Source organism: Crocuta crocuta, unplaced genomic scaffold, assembly GCF_008692635.1.
Source record: "Crocuta crocuta isolate KB4526 unplaced genomic scaffold, BGI_CrCroc_1.0 scaffold653, whole genome shotgun sequence".
Lineage (NCBI taxonomy): Eukaryota > Metazoa > Chordata > Mammalia > Carnivora > Hyaenidae > Crocuta > Crocuta crocuta.
The window spans coordinates 612,256-632,263 of record NW_027527134.1 but is presented as its reverse complement, the minus strand read 5'-3'; the positions used below and the strand labels follow the sequence as shown (position 1 = coordinate 632,263).

The window sequence follows — 20,008 nt, the reverse complement described above, 5'->3', positions numbered from 1 at the left end:
CAGAAAAATCAGGCATCAAGACCATCGATATGTAACGTGGCCTTTAAAGCTATAGATATCAATACAAACAAAACGGATGCAGACTGGGAAGCGAATGTGAGGGGCAGGGCAGGGGCAGCCCGGACGGCCCTGGGGGCGGGGTGGGGCCCCCCCAGACCCTCTCCCTGAGCAGACAGGCCTGCACCCACAGAGCGGCCCCTCGTGCCCTTCCCCGGCCCCGCGCCGTCTGGGGTGCTGGGGCTCCGGGGCCCAGGCGGCGGAGGTCGGGGTGCCCGGCCAGGCGTCCCCCGGGAGGGCACACGCCTCTCAGACCCGGGCACAGACCCGCTTTGTCAAGTTAACGACGTCCTTGGGCTCTGGGAGGAAACGGCCCATCCCTACAGAGTTGTTTGTTTTTCCTGAATCCAGAGCCGCGGGCGGCCGCCGAATGGTGCTCCCTGCCCGGTGCTCCACACGCGCTCCTGGCGAGGTGCCCCCGGCCCGCACACGCGGGAGGCGCAGCGCGGCGGCCGCCCCAGGTGCCGGGAACAGGCGGAGCGCACACCCACCCCGGGGACGGGACTGTGCAGGCAGGGGCCCAGCCGCCCGGGTCCTCGGGAAGCCGACACGGGGCGTGTGTTCGCCTCCCCTGCGGAGGGACCGAGGCACCGGGAAGGGTCCCCTCACACACTCTCCGCCCTGAGAAGCCGGCACGGGAGGCACCGTGGCCCAGAGACCCCGCTGGCGCCGGCGAGGCGGGCGGCCCGCACACGCTCAGGGTGGACTTGTGAGTGTCGTGAGGTAGGACCGTGTCACGGAGGGGAGCCCGCGTGCGCCGGAGGCCCCACCGCTGCTAAGTGGCTGAGCAGGCTCGGCCCCACGCTCCACACGGGGACCCCAGGACGCTGCAGAGAAACCCCAGGCCGGACACCGTGCCCCCAGCCTGCCCCGAGGAGGCCGGGAGGACGCGGCTGGCGACAGGAGAAATCACGGACCGAGCGGGGCGCCCGGTGGGCGGTGGGACCGGCTCGAGCAGCAGGTCCTCGGGGGCGCCCGTCCCAGGGGTGCTCCCTGCCCCCAAGGGGCCCTGGCCCGGCTGGCGGGAAGCGGCCAGGCAGGGGACAGACGCACATGGGGGCAGGGAGCCGCCCAGCCAGGCACGCAAACCACGGGTGACAGCCAAGCAAACGCAGACCCCAAAAGAAACCAGCTTCCTTTCCGCGGGAAGGACTAAATAAATGAACCCAGACCCACGCGGACCAGAGCCTCTCGCTTAGCAAGTGCGTCTTCCACTCACGGAAACCGCTGGCACTCTGGGCCACACAAACATCTGCAGCCTTGCTGGGCTTGCAGCCCCTCGGAGAGCCCACGTCAGCCCCCGGAGCCATTCTATTGCCTCTCCATTTTACAGATGGGGAAACTGAGGAGCAGAACGGTCACACGCTCACTGGCCCCAGGCCCAGTTCACCAGTGCACCTGAATAGGCATCTACGGAAGTGACTCCGTGGACCACCCTCTGTGTCCACCACACGGCCTGATGAAGGGCGTCATTCATTCCTGAGTCCCTTCGCCTGACCCAGGCCCTAACATGGGGATCAGAAACGTGGGGTCCTTGGGGTTCCATGGAGGCAAAACACATGCACAGAAAGGGGTTACCCTGTGAGGAAGGTGCTGGAGGTGGGGAGCCAGTCAGGGGTGGAGCAGGACTCTAAAACCCAGAAGGGCTAAGGAGTGTGACTGGGGACATGGCAGCCACGAACACTGTAGTGTGAGTAAGCATTAGCCTAGAGAAGGGGGCTAGTGACAGCCCCCCACAGTGTGTGGCGCGCCTCTGCCACCTCCTTGCTGGGTGCCTGGGGCCCCAGGGTCCTGTGTCCTGATTTAACTTCTCCCACAGTTGGTGGGCATAGGCCCTCGCTTGGTACCCAGCTTACAGATCGGCTCAGAGAGGTGGGATGACCTGTACCGGGTGGCACACGTGGTCAGCGGTCCCGCAGGGATGCGGCTCCGCCCCCCGTCCTGACCACAGCCCCCTAGCTCACTGTTTCCTGAGGCCGACCACGCGTCTCTCCCTGGGGCAGAGCCGGAAAGCTCCTACCCTCACTGACACGACCCGAACGCCCACCCCCAGGAGAAAGCGAGCCCGTGCGCCACCCTCGCCGGGCCTGCCGAGTCACGTGAGAAAGCCTCCCCAGGTATCGGCCGGTGCGCGGGAAGCGCAAGAAGACACACTCCTACACATCCCACAAAACCCAGTGTACGGGTCCTTCCCTGGGGAGGCGCCCAGCGCCCAGCGCTCTTACCCCGACCTGACGGGCTAACGGGCACAAGACTGTGCCTGGGGCCCTGCGGACCTCGCTTCTCGGCTGGTGGCCTCTCAGGCTCTGTAGGGAGCTCCGGGCAGAGCACGGGGCCTGGACGGGTGGGGTCTGACGCTGGGCCGGGGCCTGGCCTGCCACCCGGGGCCCCAGGGCCTCCATCTTTCCAGCTTCAGATGCGGGTCTCATGGACGTGTGGGGCGTCCTGCCCTCACGCAGCCCCCAGGCCCCTCCGGAGCCACCAGCTGCCGAGAGCGAGCGGGAGCCGGGCCGGAGCGCCGGGACAGGCCTCCAGCGTTTCTGCTCTGAATTCTAAATTTAGATGCGGGGGTAAACAGAGCCCGGCGGCCTCCTGAGTTTAGAGACCCCCGGGCACTAAACAGAGGAGCCCGTGTTTGCAAAAACGGCTTTTCCCTCCACTCAAACTTTAACACAAACAAACGCATTTTGTTCCAAGGGCACAGAAAAAGGTCTTAAATCCTCCCCAAACACCTCAGCAGCCAGGCACAGGGTGCCACGCTTGGGGGAGCAGGGAGCTCTCACGCCAGAGCGGGGCGTCCCCACCAGGGAGGGGGCTCGGGTCGCTGGACAACCTAGGGACCGAGGCTGGGGGAGGCGGGGGCCCTCCTCGGGAAGTCGGGCCCGCTCGGCAGCCCCGGGCTGCGGAATAGCGTCCCCCCAGCACCCGAGTGCGCCCAGGCCTTCGGAACACGAGTTTCTTCCGAAACGGGGCCTTTGTCGAGGTGATCGTGTGAACATCTTGAGTCGGGGTCGCCCTGCTTTGTTCATCTCGGCAGGTCCCAAACCAAGGTCAGGGGTCCTTACCAGGGACAGAAGATGTGGCCACAAACGCGGGGACCCTGAAACCCTGGAACCCGGTGCGGGCAGGAAGGACCCTCCCCGGGAGCTTCCGAGGCGGGTGCAGCCCTGCCCAGGCTTTGATCTCGGGCTTCTGGTCTCCAGACTGGAGCGGGGCGGGGGGGTGGCACATTTGTCTGGTCTTGAGAGCCTGGGTCTGTGGGACTTAGTTACAGCTGCCCAGGAGCCTGGTATGCAGTGTCCTCGGTGCCACGGACAGGGCCACCCCACGGGCTCGTCCACTCATTCATTCGCACAGCGACCACTGGGCCTATGCGCCGAGGACACACGAGGCCCAGACGCCCCCTCACGGGGTCTGTCCCGTGTGACTCTGAGAAGCTGGTCTGGCTTCTGGCCAGCCCCCAGCCCCGGTGCGGGGTGACAGGCACAGGGACTGACATGACCCAGTGCAGGGACCAGGACCGGCCCAGCCTGCAGCCTTCGCCCCCTGGGGGGGTCCCCCTGGCGGCACCCCCTTCCCCGTCTGGCCCAGATAGGGAGCCTGGGGGCGGGCCTGGCACCCCCTCCCAGGAGAGGTGAGCGGAGCCAGGACTGGGGAGCCGGTCGGGAGCAACCACCAGGCGCAGTCACAACCCGCCACCCTGGCTTCAAAGCCCCCAGCAGGGCCGCCGTCCTGCTTTCCTGGAGCTGCCTGTCCGAGCCGCGCCAGGAACACAGCCCATAACTCAAGCGTCGGGGCCGCTCCTGCCCGGACAGCTGCAGGGGCGGCCACGCGATGAATAGGAGCCGTTTGCCCCGGGAGCCCCGGGGGGCGGGGGGCCCGGGGCNCTGCCGGGGGCTGCCGGGCCTGGGCCCACGGGCACACAGAAGGGCGGACGGGCAGACAGAGGCCAGAACCGGGGCCTTCCCCAGCCCCGAGTTGGGTCCCTCGAGTGGCCTGTCACGCTGGAAGCTTCCAGAAAACACGCAGACTCGCCAACATCAGGAGTCCTCCCTGTGTGCTTGGCCTCCCGGGCATGGAACGTGGACACNTCCCCCGGGGGCCCCGGGGAGGCTTCCTGCCCCGCCTGGACGGACCGGGGTGGGCCTCCCTTCTGGAGGAGGGTGGGGAGCCCCAGGAGAGAGCAAGGCTCACTTGTTCCAGAAGGAAAAGCCTGGGACAGACACGGCCGGGGCCCTGCCCAGCGCTGGCCCCACGGCGTCGCCACACCCCGTGCCGGCCGGGACCCTCTCCTCGCCCCTGCCTTGCCCCAGTCGGCCTGGACATTGGCTCCAAGCGGCTCCCCTCCCCACGCAGCCACACAGCCTGTAGCAGGGCCCGTGTCCTCGGCTGTCTCCCTGACCCGGCTCCGGCTCAGCTGCAGGCCCTTCTGGGGCGCTAGCTGGTCGCACCCCAGGGCACTGTGAAGGAGGGGGCGCCGTACCCCACAGAAAGGTGGGGAGTGTGGGAGCCCGGCCCGTGGCCCACGCGCCATCTCTCCCCACAGCAAGCGTCCACCGCGGCTGCCTCAGGGCCCCCAGTCCCATCCCGATCCCTGTGGAAGGTAAAGCTGCCATCCACCTGCAGTCAAGTGCCTGGAACTTTCCTCCCTACAAAGCCCTGGCTGTGGGTGGAGGGGGTGGGGGGTGCGGTAAAGGGCACCCTTCATGCCCTGAACAGTTTCTCCCCAGGCCACACGGTGAGGACGTGGCCAGGACTCGGGGTGCACGAGGCGGGCCGGGCATCACTTGGCTGTCCACGGCAGTGAGCGGTCCTCAGCGGAAGGTCCCCCTCACCCCCCGTGAGGCTGACCTGACAGGACCCCTGGCCGCCCTCCTGTGGGGACCCCTGCCTTACATCCGCCTCTCCCGCCGGCTCACAGCTCGGGGAGCCGAGGGCTGCGCAGCCCACGTGGGGCCAAAGTGGACCTGGGGTGCTGGGCCCTGGGCCCTGCACTTGGTGCGCCTGGGGAGCCGGCCCCGCGGCCGGAGCAGGGAGCACTTCTTTCTCACGAGGTGCCCCTGCCCGTGGTATCACGGTGCTGTGGATTTGCTCTGTAATGTCGCGCTCCCCGGGGCAGGGAGGGTCCTGGGGCCAGTGTAGAACCCCCCCAGAGGGCAAGGCACGTGCCTGACCACCCCCCACCAGGGCAAAGGGCGGCAGGGGACCCAGCCTGGGTGGGGGCAGGGGCTCCCAGCTCCTGCACGTGCCCCGAGCACACAGGGTCGACCGTGGGTCCCCCCCCCAGCAAGGGCCCCCCCCAGGCTGCCAGCTCCCGCCGCAAACCTTCCCATAGACCCCCTCCTTCACGTCTGCGGCCTGCAGGCTCGAGAACCCTGTGCCCTCAGACCCCGGGTGGCATCCCGCCCCTCCGCTGCCCGGGGCGCCCGTCCCCACTTACCACCCCCCACCACAGAGCATCCGCGTAGCTGCCAAACTCCACTTGGCCCGACTCGTTCACGGCGTCCTTCTCGGCCAGGTACACGAAGTACGAGGAGAAGATGAGGCCCAGGAAGCCGATGTACAAGGTGGTGATGAGCTCCTGGGGGCAGAGCGGGCAGAGGATGCGGGTCAGCCGAGCACGCGCGGCGGCCCAGGCCTCTGCGACCTTCCCGACAGATGGCGCAGGCGGGGGGCCTGCCCGGTGCAAGCTCGCCTCTCCCAGAGGGTCCCACGAGGTCCTCATGCCCACACTGGACCCGTCACCACCCGTCTCCCCAGGGGCCAGCGTGGGGCCCCGGCCGATGCCTGGACAGAGGAGCCGGCTTGCACGGGCTCGTGGGCTGCCGGGCTCTGTCCCCGAGACCCCGGGTGATGTGCCCCGTCTTCCAGGGGCTGTTCCCGTCTGCTGCTCTTACTGTCTGGGCCGCTTAGAGCCTCTCTCTCCATCCTGCACCTCTGCCCCCTGCTCTGTCCCGGCCTCCCAGCCCCAGCCTCGCCCCAGCCTCCCGGCTCCAGCCTCCTCTCCTCAGCCTCACCCCTGCCTCCTGGCCCCAGCCTCCCGGCCCCAGCCTCGCCCCAGCCTCCCGGCCCCAGCTGGAAGGAACACGGGCACATCGTCGGTCCGGCAGGCCGCCGAGACTCGGCCCTGCACCCCGTGCTCCCACCTGGGGCCCCTGCGCACACACCTGCCGGTGGATGAAGACCACAGAGCCCAGCAGCCTCCAGGTGCCTCCCTGGCGATCGACATGCAGCATCCTCAGAATCTGGAGGAAGCGGATGCCCCTGCGGGGGAGACGCCTCTGTGCCCCTGCCCCCGACTCGGGCCCCTGCGCAGCCCCTCGCAGCCGGGCTCTGCGTCTGCCTGCCCCCTGCGCAGCAAGCCTCCCTGCCCCTCCTCAAGCACAGGGTCAAGGCCTGGGGGGCGGGGGGTGGGCATGCCAGGCCCCAGGCGAACCTGCCCATCTCCAGATTCCTTTGGTCCCCAGCCCACCTTGTGGGGAGGCCCTTGGATCACCCTGGTTTACAGAGGGGCAAACTGAGTTCCCCGGATGGTGAGGTCACAGCCCCAGTCCCAGAGGCGCTCTCGCTGGGCCTCAAACCCGGGCAGCCTAGCTCAGCGTGGGGCCTGAGCACGGGCCCCCACCCAGCACGCGGCCCCGCGCCCCCAGCCGGGAGAGCTTGTGGCCCAGGAGTACCTGATGGCAGAGGTGGCAAACACCTGCCCTTTGGAGCCCACGCAGAGGACGACCATGGAGGCCAGGACCACGATGAGGTCTAGGGGGAAGGGGCGCGTGTCAGCAGCCAGACGCTGGCTCAGGGGAAGGAGCCTGGCAGCCTCGGGGCGAAGCTCCCCTGGGGGCAGGCACGACTCACCGATGATGGAGATGGGCTTCCGGGCGAAGCGCAGCCGTCCCCAGACGCCCACGTACTTGCTGCGGCAGCCGGCCGACCAGAGGCGGACCACGTACTCCGTCCCGAAGAACACCACCAGCACGATCTCCTGTGAGGCAGAGGCGGGTGAGCCGGGCCTGGTCTGCGGGGTGCGTGGTGCTGGCCACGTGACCCAAGGCCAGGCCCACCACCCGTGGGTACCTGCCGCTCTCCAGAGCGGGGCCCGTCTGGGCCGCGTCCACACCCGGGCCTGGGAGCAGCTCAGGCCTTGTGTCCTCGCCCGGCCCTGAGCCACGCGACGTCCTGGGGCTCAGTCGTCAAGCCAGCACTCGTGTCAACCACGAGCCCCCGGAGCTCAGGCTGCACATCCTGATTTGGGTGAAACCCCCCCACTTCACCTCACAGCCCCCGCAGCGCCAGGCACACGGTACCCGGGGACACTGGGAGCGTCCGCTGGGGCCTGAGTGCAGGAGCGCCAGGGCAGGGGGGGCCCGCGGGGGGGAGGGCGTCACGGGCAGCACCGCTCAGGGCTCCTTCCACAGCAGGGCACCTCGAGGAGGGGACACCAGGACGCCAAGGGCTAACGTCCAGGCCACGGGGGACGGGCAGTCGGGTAGACAAATGAAGAGACATGGTACAAAAACCAAGTTCAAGGGGAAACAAACCAGGGGCGCCTGGGGGGCTCAGTCGGTTAAGCAGCCGACTTTGGTTCAGGTCATGATCTCGCGGTTTGTGGATTTGAACACCGTGTCGGGCTCTGTGCTTGCAGCTCGGAGCCTGGAGCTGCTTCAGATTCTGTCCCCCTCTCTCTCTGCCCCTCCCCGTTTGCACTCTGTGTCTCTCTCTCTGTCTCTCAAAAATAAACATTACAAACCAAAAAAACCCCCCNGTTAAGCAGCCGACTTTGGTTCAGGTCATGATCTCGCGGTTTGTGGATTTGAACACCGTGTCGGGCTCTGTGCTTGCAGCTCGGAGCCTGGAGCTGCTTCAGATTCTGTCCCCCTCTCTCTCTGACCCTCCCCGTTTGCACTCTGTGTGTGTCTCTCTCTCAAAAATAAACATTACAAACCAAAAAAAACCCCCAAAAACAAAGGAAAACAAACCAGACAACCCAGTGACGTGGACAGACGGAGGAGGAAGTAGGAAATCCTACTAGATCGGAACCAGCGACCAAAACTCTCCCAACAAAGAGAAGCCGTGGCCCGAAGGCTTCGCGGGTGAATTCTGCCAGACGTTGGGAGAAGAACCGACCCCGGTGCTTCTCCAATTTTCCCAAGACACTGCAGAGGGGGACACTTCCTGGCTCGTGCTGCGGAGCCAGCACGTCCCCAACCCCAAAGCCAGACAAAGACGCTGTGAGGAACGAGGAGCCCAGGTCGGTCTCCATCGAGCCCGGGGGCAGGAAGGCCCAGCAAGGCACCCACGAGCCGGCTCGGCGGCCTGTTAGGAAGATCACACGCTACGACCGAACGGAGCTGATTTTTGGAAGGACGGCTCGGCACACCGAGACGTCACTCACAACACGTCACGGCAACGGAACAAAGGGGGTAAAAACGCACGACCTGAGTCGATGTGAAAAAAGGCATGTGACAAAATCGCACACCTTGTCACGCTGAGACCAGCGAACTAATCAGGACACAAGGAGACCGCTGCGCGTGACGAAAGCCGCACCTGAAGACCCACAGCACACACCTCGTCGATGCCAGCTTTTCCTTCACCGCCGTGGACGCTGCTCGACAATCCAGCCGGAGCAGGGGCGAGGGACACACAAGAGGCGTCCCGACTGGAACGAAGTAAAATGACTTCTGCTCACGGGTGACATGAACTTACGTGTAGAAAACACAGATTACACACACGCACAGGCACAACCCACCTGTTAGATCTTTCTAGAATTCAGCCAGGCAGGCACAGAGGTACAGAGCCAGCAAGCAACTGCATCTCTGAGTCACTTGTACCATTTCCACCAACCGTGAACAGTCTTTAAAAGAAACGACTAGAACAATTCTGTTTACAGTCGCGTCAAAGAGAATAAAGCATCTGTGAGTTAATGAAGGGGGAAGAAGCCGGGCACGATGAAAACTGAAAACGTTGTGCCGGGAAACGAAAGGAGGGGCGGCGCAGCCCCCGCCCCCGACCGCGGAGAAGCCGCCAGCACTCGGGTGGCACCCCCGAATCCTGATGGGGGTGCTGTAAGAAGTCATCTTAAGTTCACATGGAATCAAGGAAATTTGGACCAGGCCGAACGAAAGAGGCGCATCCGTACAAGGGATGCAGGACGGAGGCTGTGACGCCGCTCCAGCAGGGATGGGCCCGGGGGGCCCAGGAGTCCCGCACGGCCGAGGCGGCCAACCCCTGCCCTTTGGAGCCCACGCAGAGGACGACCACGGAGGCCAGGACCACGATGAGGGGTGGGGGTAGGGGCGCGTGTCGGCAGCCAGACGCTGGCTCACGGGAAGGAGGCGATGCGGATCCTCCTCCCCTGGAGGCAGCCTGGCGGGGGCCTCGCTGGGTGGCGGTGCCGGCCCTGCTCCACAGCCCGCCTCTGCCCTCCCCTCTAGCCAGGGGGCCCACCACGAGAGGGTGGCTGGACACTGCCCATGGGCTCCGGAATGCCGTGCCTTGTGCAGCTTGTGTTGGGGGCAAGCTCAGTGCATAACGGGGGGAAACGTGGGAGATTTTGCAAACAAGTTCTGTTTGCAACGTCGCGTCATTCTGGGGGTGGGGTTGCACGCAGCCCGGAGGGGGCAGGGGCGTGCAGGCCCGTACGCTCCGGGACCTCGCGGGGGCAGCGGCCACATCCACTGCCCACCGGAACGGGGCCTGCCCTGGCCGCGCTCAGTGCGGACCCAGCGAGCGAGCGGGCCGACAGCTCCCCGCCCGCGAAGCTCCATCCTGCTCGCGTGTTTCCCCAAGCACCTGGCCCTGCGGTCCCAGCGGGCGGCCTGAGCGCACTGGGCCTCCAGGGTGTGGCCGTCGCCTCCCCGTTCCCCAAGTGGAGACACCGGCACCAGTGTCTTCGTGGAGAAGAGGCCACCTGGCCACTCGGGGGTCCCCGCCAGAGCCGTGCCCGGGGCCCCCTCCCCGCCCTGCGAGTCCAGGCACCATCCAGCTCATCAGTCACTTCCCGGGTTTCGTTCTTGTTTTGGTGCATGTTTTTATTGTTTAAATCCCTCCCTCAGCTGTACCCTAAGCAGGTTTAAAGCACTAGAAACGTCTTCTGAAAGACCCTGAAATAAATAACTATCAGGGGTCACCGGGTCTCCCCCGCCAGCCCCCAAATTATCTCGGTCTCACACTTGGGGAGAACCCAGTCTGGAGCACGGAGCCGCCCCTGCTCTCCCAGGGCTGCTGAGAGCACGGTTCCCCTCTGGAGGGTGAGTGTAGGAATAATTTAAAACAATGCTAATCCTCAAATCCTGTTTGGGTTTGGAATGCAGCGCGAGGCCCGGCGGGCTGCGTGGGGCGCTCACCCTGTGTACACGAGGCCCAGACCCAGACGGGGCCGGGCTCGGCGATGCCACGCGGCCCACACGCTGGGAAGGGACGGGACGAGTCCCTTCCCATCCGGAGGCACGGGGCAGTGGGGAAGCATGCTTGCCTGGAGTGTGGGGTGGGGAGGCACTCAGGGTCACACCCAGGCCCTCAGAGCTGGGTGCTGCGTGCCGGCGCCCCGGGGGGCTCACCCTGGCCCGCCCAGCCCACCGCCAGCTCCTGGAGCCGCCTGTCCTCCGACCGGCGGGCCTGGATGGGCCTGTGGACCCGCAGGCGCCCTGGAATGTTTTCACAGGAAGGCTGGAGGCCGCTGTGGGGCTGTGACTGGCCTTGATCGTCCAGCTGCGGAGACTGGTGTTGGGGGCCTGTGGGAGGAGCAACTTCTGTCATCTGTGGAGCCACCCCCGATTCGAGGGCGGCGTCCCCAGCCCACGGCAGGCTCAAGGATGGCACGGCGCCCCTTCCCAGAGCCCCAGTGGCCCAGACCCAGGAAGGTGTCCCTGCCCCGGCCACCCTCTGGGCCCGGAGTTTTCTCTGCAGGGACAGGCCTAAGGCCTGTCTGTCTTTGCTTCCCAGGCCCTAAGCAAGCCTCAAAGGTGACTAAGGGGCCCCCAGAGCCTGCCAACTGCTGTCACCCCTGCCCCGGGCCCACTGACATCACTCCCCACTGTCCATACCAGAGGGTCGAGGTCTGCGGCCCCTTCCCCGGGCCTCACCCCCTCCTCCATCCTGAGAGCCTCCCGCTGGCCCACGGCAGGTGCTCCCGGCCCAGCTCCCACCCGGGCCCTCACACCCTCCTCGGTCCAGCTCAACTCCCCCACCCCTGGGAGCCGCACCCACCAGTCCTGTGGAAGCCACGTGGCTCCCCGCCGATGACACAGCCAGCCCAGGGGTCCTCTCGGCCAGCTCCACACGGCGCCTGCATCAAGGACGCGGGCGGGAGCCTGGGACGTTGATGGAGTGCGGCCCTGAGCCTGCCCTGCAGCTCCAAGCACAGAGGCGCCCTCATGTCTGGGAGGTCACAGAGGCCACAGTCAAACCGGAGGGATGAAGGGACCTTCCCATCCCGGCCGCCATCAGCTTCGGGGCCCAGGGGCTGGTGGGCCAGGGCGGGCGCTGGGACCGGACGACAGACCCGAGTGTTTACCACCTGCTGAAAGCAGAGACACGCACCTCGCGGGCCCAAGCGTCCCGCGAGCCCCCCACCCTGACCCGCGTCCTCCCACGGGTGTCCGGCCGGCGTCGGGCCTTCCCGGGGGTCCTCTCCGTGCCGGGGCTCAGGGGTGGCTCTCAGCAGTGACCCTCGTACAACTCAGCACCATCTTACAAACAAGTTCTAACAAAGGACCCGCTGGAAAGCAGGTGAGGAATTTGAGCAAACATCTCCTTAGAGAAGACGTGATGGCCGGCAGCCGCCTCCATCAGGGCGATGCGGGCCGAAACCACGGCGACAGAGCACCTCGCACCTGTCACAGAGGCTCCGCCGAAGAAGATAAGACTCACAAGTGTTGGCGAGGACATGGGGAAAGCGAGCCCTGCGGCCACCACGCGGCCGAGGTGCAGGGTCCTCAGGTTAGCGTTCCCGTAAGATCCCGTAATTCCGCTCCTGGGTGTTTACCCAGAGAACACAGAAACACAAATCGAAGAAGATACCCGCACCCCCACATTCACTGCAGTCTTACTGGCGACAGCCAGCACAGGAGGGCAAAGGGTGTCTGCCCACCGAGCAGGGTCCCAAGGAGAAGCGTACCTGACGCGGTGTCAGCCGGGAAGGAGAACAAAATCCCGCCGTCCGCAACGACAGGATGTTCAAGGGCCCCGAGGTAAACGTGGGAAGAAAGAGATCTCACTTGTGCGGAACCCGCACAGACACATGAAACGAAGCACACAGGTCCCGGGAACACACTGGTGGTCACCAGAGGTGGGGCAGTGGGGGGTGAGAAAGGAGTGAACTGCTTTGCTTTTTCAAATAAATTGAAAGTTAAAAAAAGTTTCATGTCCATTTGTTTTTGAGAAAGACAGAGAGACAGCATGAGCTGGGGAGGGGCAGAGAGAGAGAGAGGGGGAGACACAGAATCCGAAGCAGCCCCAGGCTCTGAGCTGTCAGCACGGAGCCCGACGCAGGGCTCGAACCCACAAACAGGGAGGTTATGACCTGAGGTGAAGCTGGACTCTTCACCTTAAAAAAGAAAGTGGCAAGGTGGGCACCAGGGCTGGGGGTCTGTGCTTCATGGGGACGGGGTTTCTATGTGGGAAGATGGAAAGCTCTGGAGACAGAGGGTGGGGACAGCTGCAGAGCAGCGTGACGGTGCTCTGTGCCCAGAGCTGTGTGTGCACCTCGACACAGATATGATAAAGCGTGTGGTATGTGTATTTCAGCACGATTTTAAGAAAAGACAGATGAGTGGATGCCAGGGGTTGGGGGAGGGAGGAATGGGGAGCGGCCGCCGCTGGGCAGGGGCTCTCCTCGGGGGGGGCGGGCGGCTTCTGCAAGGACACGGGCGTGGTGGTTGCACAACTCCCTGAATGCACCGAATGCCACTGACTGCGCCCTTGGAAATGGCGAACGTGGTGTTCTGTGTGCTTGACCACAACAGACACGCACCCGCGGGCCCTGCACCGCACCTTCAGGGAGGCCCCACACGGTGGAAAGATGAGCCCTGAACGTCACCCCGCCTGGGGCTGGGACAGTCACCGCGCGGTCGGCCTTGGGCCCCAAGCTCCATCTTCACAGAGCAGCCGGGAGCTCACTGAGCAGCGCAGGCACCCCTCCGGGTGCCCCCTGTGGGGACAGCCGGGGAAGCAACGTGCAAAGGGCCCTCCTGGGGCGGGATGGCAGTGACTGGGGGGGGCTCTCTGGCTGCTCCTCGCCCTGTTTCATCGTGGTGTGGACAGCGGACGTGTGCAGGGCACTGCACAAGCCTGGGTCCCTCCCCGGGCGGCTCTGGACCCTGACTCAGACGCGCCGCGGCATAGGTAGCTGCCGACACTTCACTGTGGGGTCCTCGCCCCAGATCTTGTTGTTTCACTGAGACACTGGGTCCAGCCGGACTGAGGGAAAGAGCTAGAAGTCACAGAAGGGTGCGCGGGGCGCACGGACGCCCCCACCCTCCCCGGCCCCGGTGTTTCGGGGAACAGCGTTGTGACAGCAGATCTGCCCATCCCAAGGGTAGAGATAAAGGTTCAGCAAGGCCTTATCTGGTTTTTCCCGCTGAGCGCGCACGGGGAAAGGTTGGCGGTTGCTCAAGCCTTTCGTAGCCGCGAGGAAGAGTGGGGAAGAGGAGGAGGAAGGCCACCGGCGGGCTTATCCGTCCTTCTTCATCAGCTACTGAATCCTCACTGGCGGGAAGGCCGCTAAGGCCGTGTGTTTGAGGCTCGGCGCTGCCGGCGTCGCATGACTTGGAAGCAAGCGCTGGGAACGTCCCCGTCACCAACTGCTCCCACGTGACAGATAGCAAGACAGCCTGGAGGTTAAACCCGCTTGGATTAGCTGAGCTCACATCCCGACTCTCGGGATGGAAAATATTTTTTCTTTTGCTAAACATAAAGGCAGCCTCCCAGATCCTTATCCTTGTGATTCCTGTAGTGTCTGATGTTGCTGCTCCATTATCTCGATGATGAGCGCTTTTGAAGGGAGATAGGAGACTGAACCACAAAGGATTAAGTGCCGGGGACGGGGTTGGGGAGGGGCCTGCGGGTTGTCAGGTGAGAAATGACAAAGGGCAGGAATTAGGGTCAAGGACAAACAGCCTCCCCGGTGGCCCGGTGGGCGCTGGACGTAGAGTTCTCTTTGCAGGAGCTCCTGCCCGGCCCCCCATCGAAGACCTCCATGGGGGGCAGGATGGCGCACTTCCCGGGGTGCACGGGATTTCGCTGGCAGAGAAGGGAACCCACGGGAGGGACAGGGCAGGGCTGCGGGCGGCCAGCGTGAGGGTCTTCCCCTCCTCCCACGAGCCAGGAGGCGTCCCCACGGGGGGCACGGGGCCGGCCCAGCTGTTCCGACTCTGAGGGCCCCGATGGGCCGCCGGGGCGGCCTCCGCACTCCCGGGACAGTCAGCTGGCCGGGGGGACGGGGCAGGCGCGCAGGCTCAAAGCGCCCTTTGTTCTGGGGCTGCCCGTGGCCAGCTGCTCCCAGCCGTGCGCCCGTGCTGAGGGCTCCGGGGCCTCCCGGTGACATGTGCTGGGCACAGCTNGAACAGCAGCCCCCCGCCCCCCCCCCCCCCAGGCGCCACGGGGCAGAGAGGCCCGTGCTGGGGTGGGGTCCCGCGTGCCCCGGACCCCTTTGCTCCCCACAGCCTGCGGGCCAGGCCCTGAGTCGGCCCCTGGGGGTGCAGGGAAGGGGGCCCTGCTGCCTGAGGGGAGCCCTGGGCTGGGACAGAGGGCAGGCTGGGCCGCTGGGGGCCGCACCCCCCACAGGACGGCAGGACACAGCGGCGGCAATGTCCCGACGTCAGAGTGTCCTCATCTGTAGGGCGGGAGTCCCAGGGGCACCCGCTTCCCAAGGCTGTGGGGAGGGCTCACATCAGAAAGGCCCCTTGGGCCTGTGGAGAAGCCACGGAAAGACCCAGAAGACAGGGTGGCATTGAATGGCCTCAAGAGGGAAGTGACCTCCCAGGGGCAGGCAGGAGAGGGGCTCAGCACAGAGGGCGGAGAACCCCGACCTGGTCCGGGGCTCACGGGCCATGCTGCCGCCCGTGGGCCGAAGCCCGGCCCGGACCCGGGTCAGGCCCTCCACTCTGCCCACAGCACCGGCCCCTCCTGAGCTGCCCCCGACCCTGTGTGACGCGGCCCAAGCCTTCGACGCCTCCACCTGGACCCAGCCTGCATCCCCCCGGCCGCCCTCCCTCCTGCCGAGGCCGTGGGGCTCAGCCCAGCCCAGGGGACCCCCCACCTCCTCAGCTCTCTCTCCAGCCGGGGCTCCGCCGTCACTTTGGAAGCGCAGTCCAGGGGGCTGGAGGCCCCAGGCGCCCCCAGGCCGACTGTTTCCCTGTTGTTGGGACAAGGACCCCCCCCTCACAGGTCTGGGGTCACTGGCAGCTTGGGGTGCCCCCCACGGCCTCTCCCCAGCAGGCCTGCCACCCCAAATTCCCACGAGGGCGCCACGAGCTGCCAGGCCCCGAGGAGGTAGAAGCCCCGGCTGCAGGCTGGTGGCCGGCACAGGCCTGGGGTGTCGCCCCTCCCGTTACCCGCAGTCGCGGGGTTGGGGCGACTCAGGAGGCGCTGGTCCCCTTCTCCCGAGAGGTGGCCTCCCTGCCAGCTATCCAGGGGGGGCCGGTCTGGAGGCCAAGCAGGGCAGCCCGCGGGCCTTGATCCGTCCCCCGTGGGGACGGATGTTCCCATCTGCCAGNTGGGCTGGGGCGGGGCCGCTCGGGGGAGGCCCGCCGGCAGGGCTGCTGGGGGCTGGCCGCCTCCCTCACCCCTGCTCCACACCCCGGCAGCCGCTCCAGGGCGCCCCCCACTCCTCGCCCGCCTGGCTGGGCGCCGTTCCCCGGGCTCACCTTGTACTGCCACCCCCGCCTCCTGGGAGCCACAATCAGACGTGCCCGTGCAGCCCCATGGGCGAGACACAGACGTCCCGACTCCGCGCGCGGGCTCCCCGGGACGCCCCTGTGCAGGGCCAGACGGCCTTTCAGGGAGCAAGGAAGACGGAGGACGGCTCTGGGGCCAGCCGTCCCTGCAGCCAGCAGCTCGCTGGCCGCCCAGAGGAGCCTCAGGGCCCCCGTTCAGGCCTCCAGCCTGGCCCCCCCGTCTGCAGCACCTGCGGACTCCAGGCCCGTCACCCCCGGCTCAGGGGCCCCAGGCCCCACGGCTGTGTGTCCTCGGGGGGCGTGGAGGGCGAGAGCAAGACCAGAAACTCGGCCACACTCGCAGCCAGAGCACCTCAGGCCCGACATCCTCAGGTCCCGGGTTTCCCGGCTCAGCCTCTGAACGAAGGCTGCCCCCAGCCCCCCACAGCGGGGGGAAGAGGGGTCCCCTCGGCCACAGTAACTTCACACGCGTTACCGGTGCCGGCACCCAGCTTCCTGTGCCAGCATCGCAGGTGCGTAAGTGCGTCCGCCTCCTCCCCACCCGGGCACCCCCGAGGCCGCGAGGTGGACCAGGGCCCTGCCGCCACGGACACCCTGCTGGGGTGGGAGAGGCAGGCCCGGCCAGGAAGCGGCCCCCCGGGCAGCTGTCTCCTCCCTGCCCGGGACTCGGCTTAGCGGCTACACGGCCCCCGGACGTCCCGGAGCACCTGGCAATGGGCGAGCGGTAAATACGAGGCGCGAGCGCACCTAACGCATGTATTTTACCTGTTATTTGCTCTTAATGAGTGAATTTCCATGCACGTGGGGAGACGACGCTTGAGGTACAAGGATGCCACTAGCCAGCGGCTGTGGGCATTGGTGTGAAAATCACGTGTCCCCCAGCAGCGCGGGGGGTGGGGCAGGCCCGGAAGGCGCCTCCCGCCGCGCAGAGGGACCCTCTCCGTGACCCTGCGCGGGCGGCGCACTCCACACTCACCTCCCCTTCATCCTGGGGGTTATTCAGAAGAGCAGTGCTTCGCTCCCAAACAGCTGAGCCTATTCCGTAACCCCGTAATTTTTTATTTCTAGTTGTATTGGGTTTATCGCAGCCAACTTCATCCCAGTTTTTCAAAGAGTGTTGGGTTTTTGTTGTTGTTTTTCCACAGCCGAGTGGAATGATTGGTTTTACAAATGTGCGTGGGCACAGGGAACTAGAGCGTCTGGGGGACGGTCCGTAGCTACAGCGCTGGCGTTAAAGCACAGTCCCAAGATTCTCTGCCGCTCCTCCAGCGCGTCCGGGCCCACCCACCGCCCATCCCGGGGACCAGCCACAAGGAAGCCGTGCCCCCTGGAGATGCCTTGGGGACACTAGTCCACAGTGGAGAGGCCCACAGCTGACGCCAGGCCGAGCGGGTTGGGCCGTCCGCACTGAGCCCTGCCCACGCTGCATGTCAGGGAGCTCCTCGGGTCAGCGTTTGAAGGCGCTGGGCTTGGCGACGCTTGGTACACGGCCGTAGGCAACTGGGACTGTTTCGGTTACTGTTAGAATCCACCACAACACGGCCGTCCACACCCTCACGTATCTGGCGTCCACCAGGGCTGTCCTGTTGTGAGAGGTAAGGTGAAGTCTCCTGCAGCGGTCATGTCTAACCTGCTTTGCATTTCCAATAGCTTTGGCTTCTCAGAGCTCCTATGCTGTTTGACACATCCGAGCTCACAACCCCATCTCCTCCAGAAGCGGTGCCTTGTCTGGGCTTGTCCACGCGCGGGAGCGGATCCTGCTCGCCCTGCGTCCGCATGCACTCGCTCAGCAAGGCGCGGCCCTTCCTTTGTTTTCCAACGTCCATTATTAGGTTGCTTTACCGAATTCCCCTGAACAACATATTTGTTAAAAATAAAATTGGGGGCGCCTGGGTACCTCAGTCGATGAAGCGGCTGACTTCGGCTCAGGTCATGATCTTGCAGTTTGTAGGTTTGAGCCCCGCATCGGGCTCTGTGCTGACAGCTCGGAGCCTGGAGCTGCTTCAGATTCTGTGACTCCCTCTCTCTCTGACCCTCCCCTGCTCACACTGTCTCTGTTTCTCAATAATAAATAAATGTTAAAAATTTTTAAAAAAAAAACACCCTTAAAAACCTGAGAGTCCTTTGTTTTTTAACAGAGGTTCTCGGGCCGTTCATATTTAGTGTAAAACAGGATCCGTCCAATTCAATTTGCTCACTGTTTGCTGATCGACGAGGTCTTTTTCATTTTTCCTCCGAGTTGGAGAGGCGATCAGCATAGTATCCCTTCCTTCTCTTTCCCGAGTGGGGAGGCTTCCTGGCCTATTCGGTTCCATCGCTGGGCCCTCACCCCTGAAGCTCATAACAGCCCCTGCTCCGATCTGAAGATCTTATACTGCAGCTGCCCCGACGGCCCCCCAGTGAGGTGGACTTCTACGTGACTTCATCTCCCCCGTCCCTGCTCCCCCATCAATGGCCCTATGAGTGGATAAAGCCATTTCCCACATCACTTCAATGGATTTCACGACATCCTGTATCCTTTTCAAGAATTCCCAAGCACAGAGGCCTCTCCTGTCTCTCTCTGACCAAGTCCAAGTCCGTGACTCTGAGCACAGCGCCATACCCAGGGTGCCGGCCGGGTGTTGTTAGTACCGTGGGTGACGATAGTCCCCGAGGGCCTCCTGCCTCCGGCATCAGAGCAGGACAGGCCCTGAGTGACCAAGTGTCTCCTGCTTCAGGATCCACTCCTCACCTCTCGCCTAGACACTGTTTGGGGGTCAAGTGCATCTCCCCAAACCTCATATGCTAAGGTCCTGAGCCCGTGGACCAGTGAACAGGACCTCATTTGGAAATAGCATCTTTGCAGATGTGATTAGTTAAGCCCGGTCACTAGGCTGGACACGAGTGGGGAGAGTGCCGTGTGCAGAGCAGAGGTGGGGGGAGATTGTGGACATAAGCAGGGAGAGTGCCGTGTGCAGAGCAGAGGTGAGGGGAGACTGGACACGAGCGGGGAGGGTGCCGTGCGCAGAACAGAGGTGAGGGGAGATTGTGGACATGAGCAGGGAGAGTGTCGTGTGCAGAGCAGAGGTGAGGGGACACATCTAAGGGCCAAGGAACCCCCAGGAGCTGAGACGGACTCCCCTGCCCTCCCAGCCTCAGAGGAAATCCACACCGCGACCCCTTGATCGCAGGCTTCCGGCCCGAAGACAACAGCAGTGGAATCTGGGGGCTCCCGGCTGTCGTCCAGGTCAGATCGAGGGCTGGACGAGAGTCCCTATGGATGTCCGGGTCACAGGCTCCAAAGCCCCCTCCTCCGGGGAAGGGTCCTGTAGGCCTCCGCGAGACGGCGTCTTTGTGCGCGTGGGTGGACGCTGGCCTGCGCCTTCCCTGCTCTACGGAAAACTCTGGGCTCTGAAGACAGACCCAGCATGCGGAGGAGGCGTCCCAGGCTATCGACCAGCAGACGCAAAGAACCAGGGGTGGGAAAGATGGGGGGAGGGCAGCGTCCATGGCACTAAACAGTCAAAAAGGCAGGTGGGGGCTTTCCACTGAGCCCCACCTCGCGGCCTGGGGGCCAAGAGCCCCGTGAATCACGCTTGGGGCCTCGCACACACGGGAGTGGCCGCGCGGGCCGCCCTGTAATTTGTGGCAGGGACGCGGGAGGCCCCGAGACCGTCCGTGCCCAGCTGCAGACACCGTCAGCCGCCCGGCAGCCAGCTTTACACGTATTTAAAGCAAATCCCCCGTCTTCCCCAGGCAGGGCTATTTCCGTCTCCAGCCCAGCTAAACGGGGTTTATTTTCAGCCCCGGAACCTCACTGCTGAGGGCTGTTAACCCCAAAGAAGTCCCACCCCTGTGATGGCCACCTTAGCCGCTGGGCTGGGGGACAGAGGGCGGCAGCGGTGGCGGCCGAGTTTTTATTTGCTGAGAGCCCAGGCTTCTAAAAATGTCTTATTTAAGAATTTACCCAGAATGAGAAGTCTACCAAACCAAGAGCGGCTTGGGGGTGAAAACCCGTTCTAATTATCTGGTTGGAGCGCCGAAAGACTCTGCCTCAGTCTGAATGGTGTTTATTTTAG

The 20,008-nt window shown here is 64.8% G+C and overlaps 1 protein-coding gene across 1 annotated transcript in view; it reads right to left on the bottom strand.

Annotated features, from left to right (window-relative positions):
* Positions 1-20,008, bottom strand: part of KCNQ1 (potassium voltage-gated channel subfamily Q member 1) — a 318,572-nt gene that overhangs the window by 221,231 nt on the left and 77,333 nt on the right. The window contains exons 5-8 of the mRNA XM_077757142.1: positions 6,913-7,039; positions 6,735-6,813; positions 6,225-6,321; positions 5,498-5,638 (exon numbers count right to left, since the gene is read on the bottom strand). Coding sequence (XP_077613268.1) covers positions 5,498-5,638; positions 6,225-6,321; positions 6,735-6,813; positions 6,913-7,039 — 444 coding nt within the window. The remainder of the gene's footprint in view (positions 1-5,497; positions 5,639-6,224; positions 6,322-6,734; positions 6,814-6,912; positions 7,040-20,008) is intronic.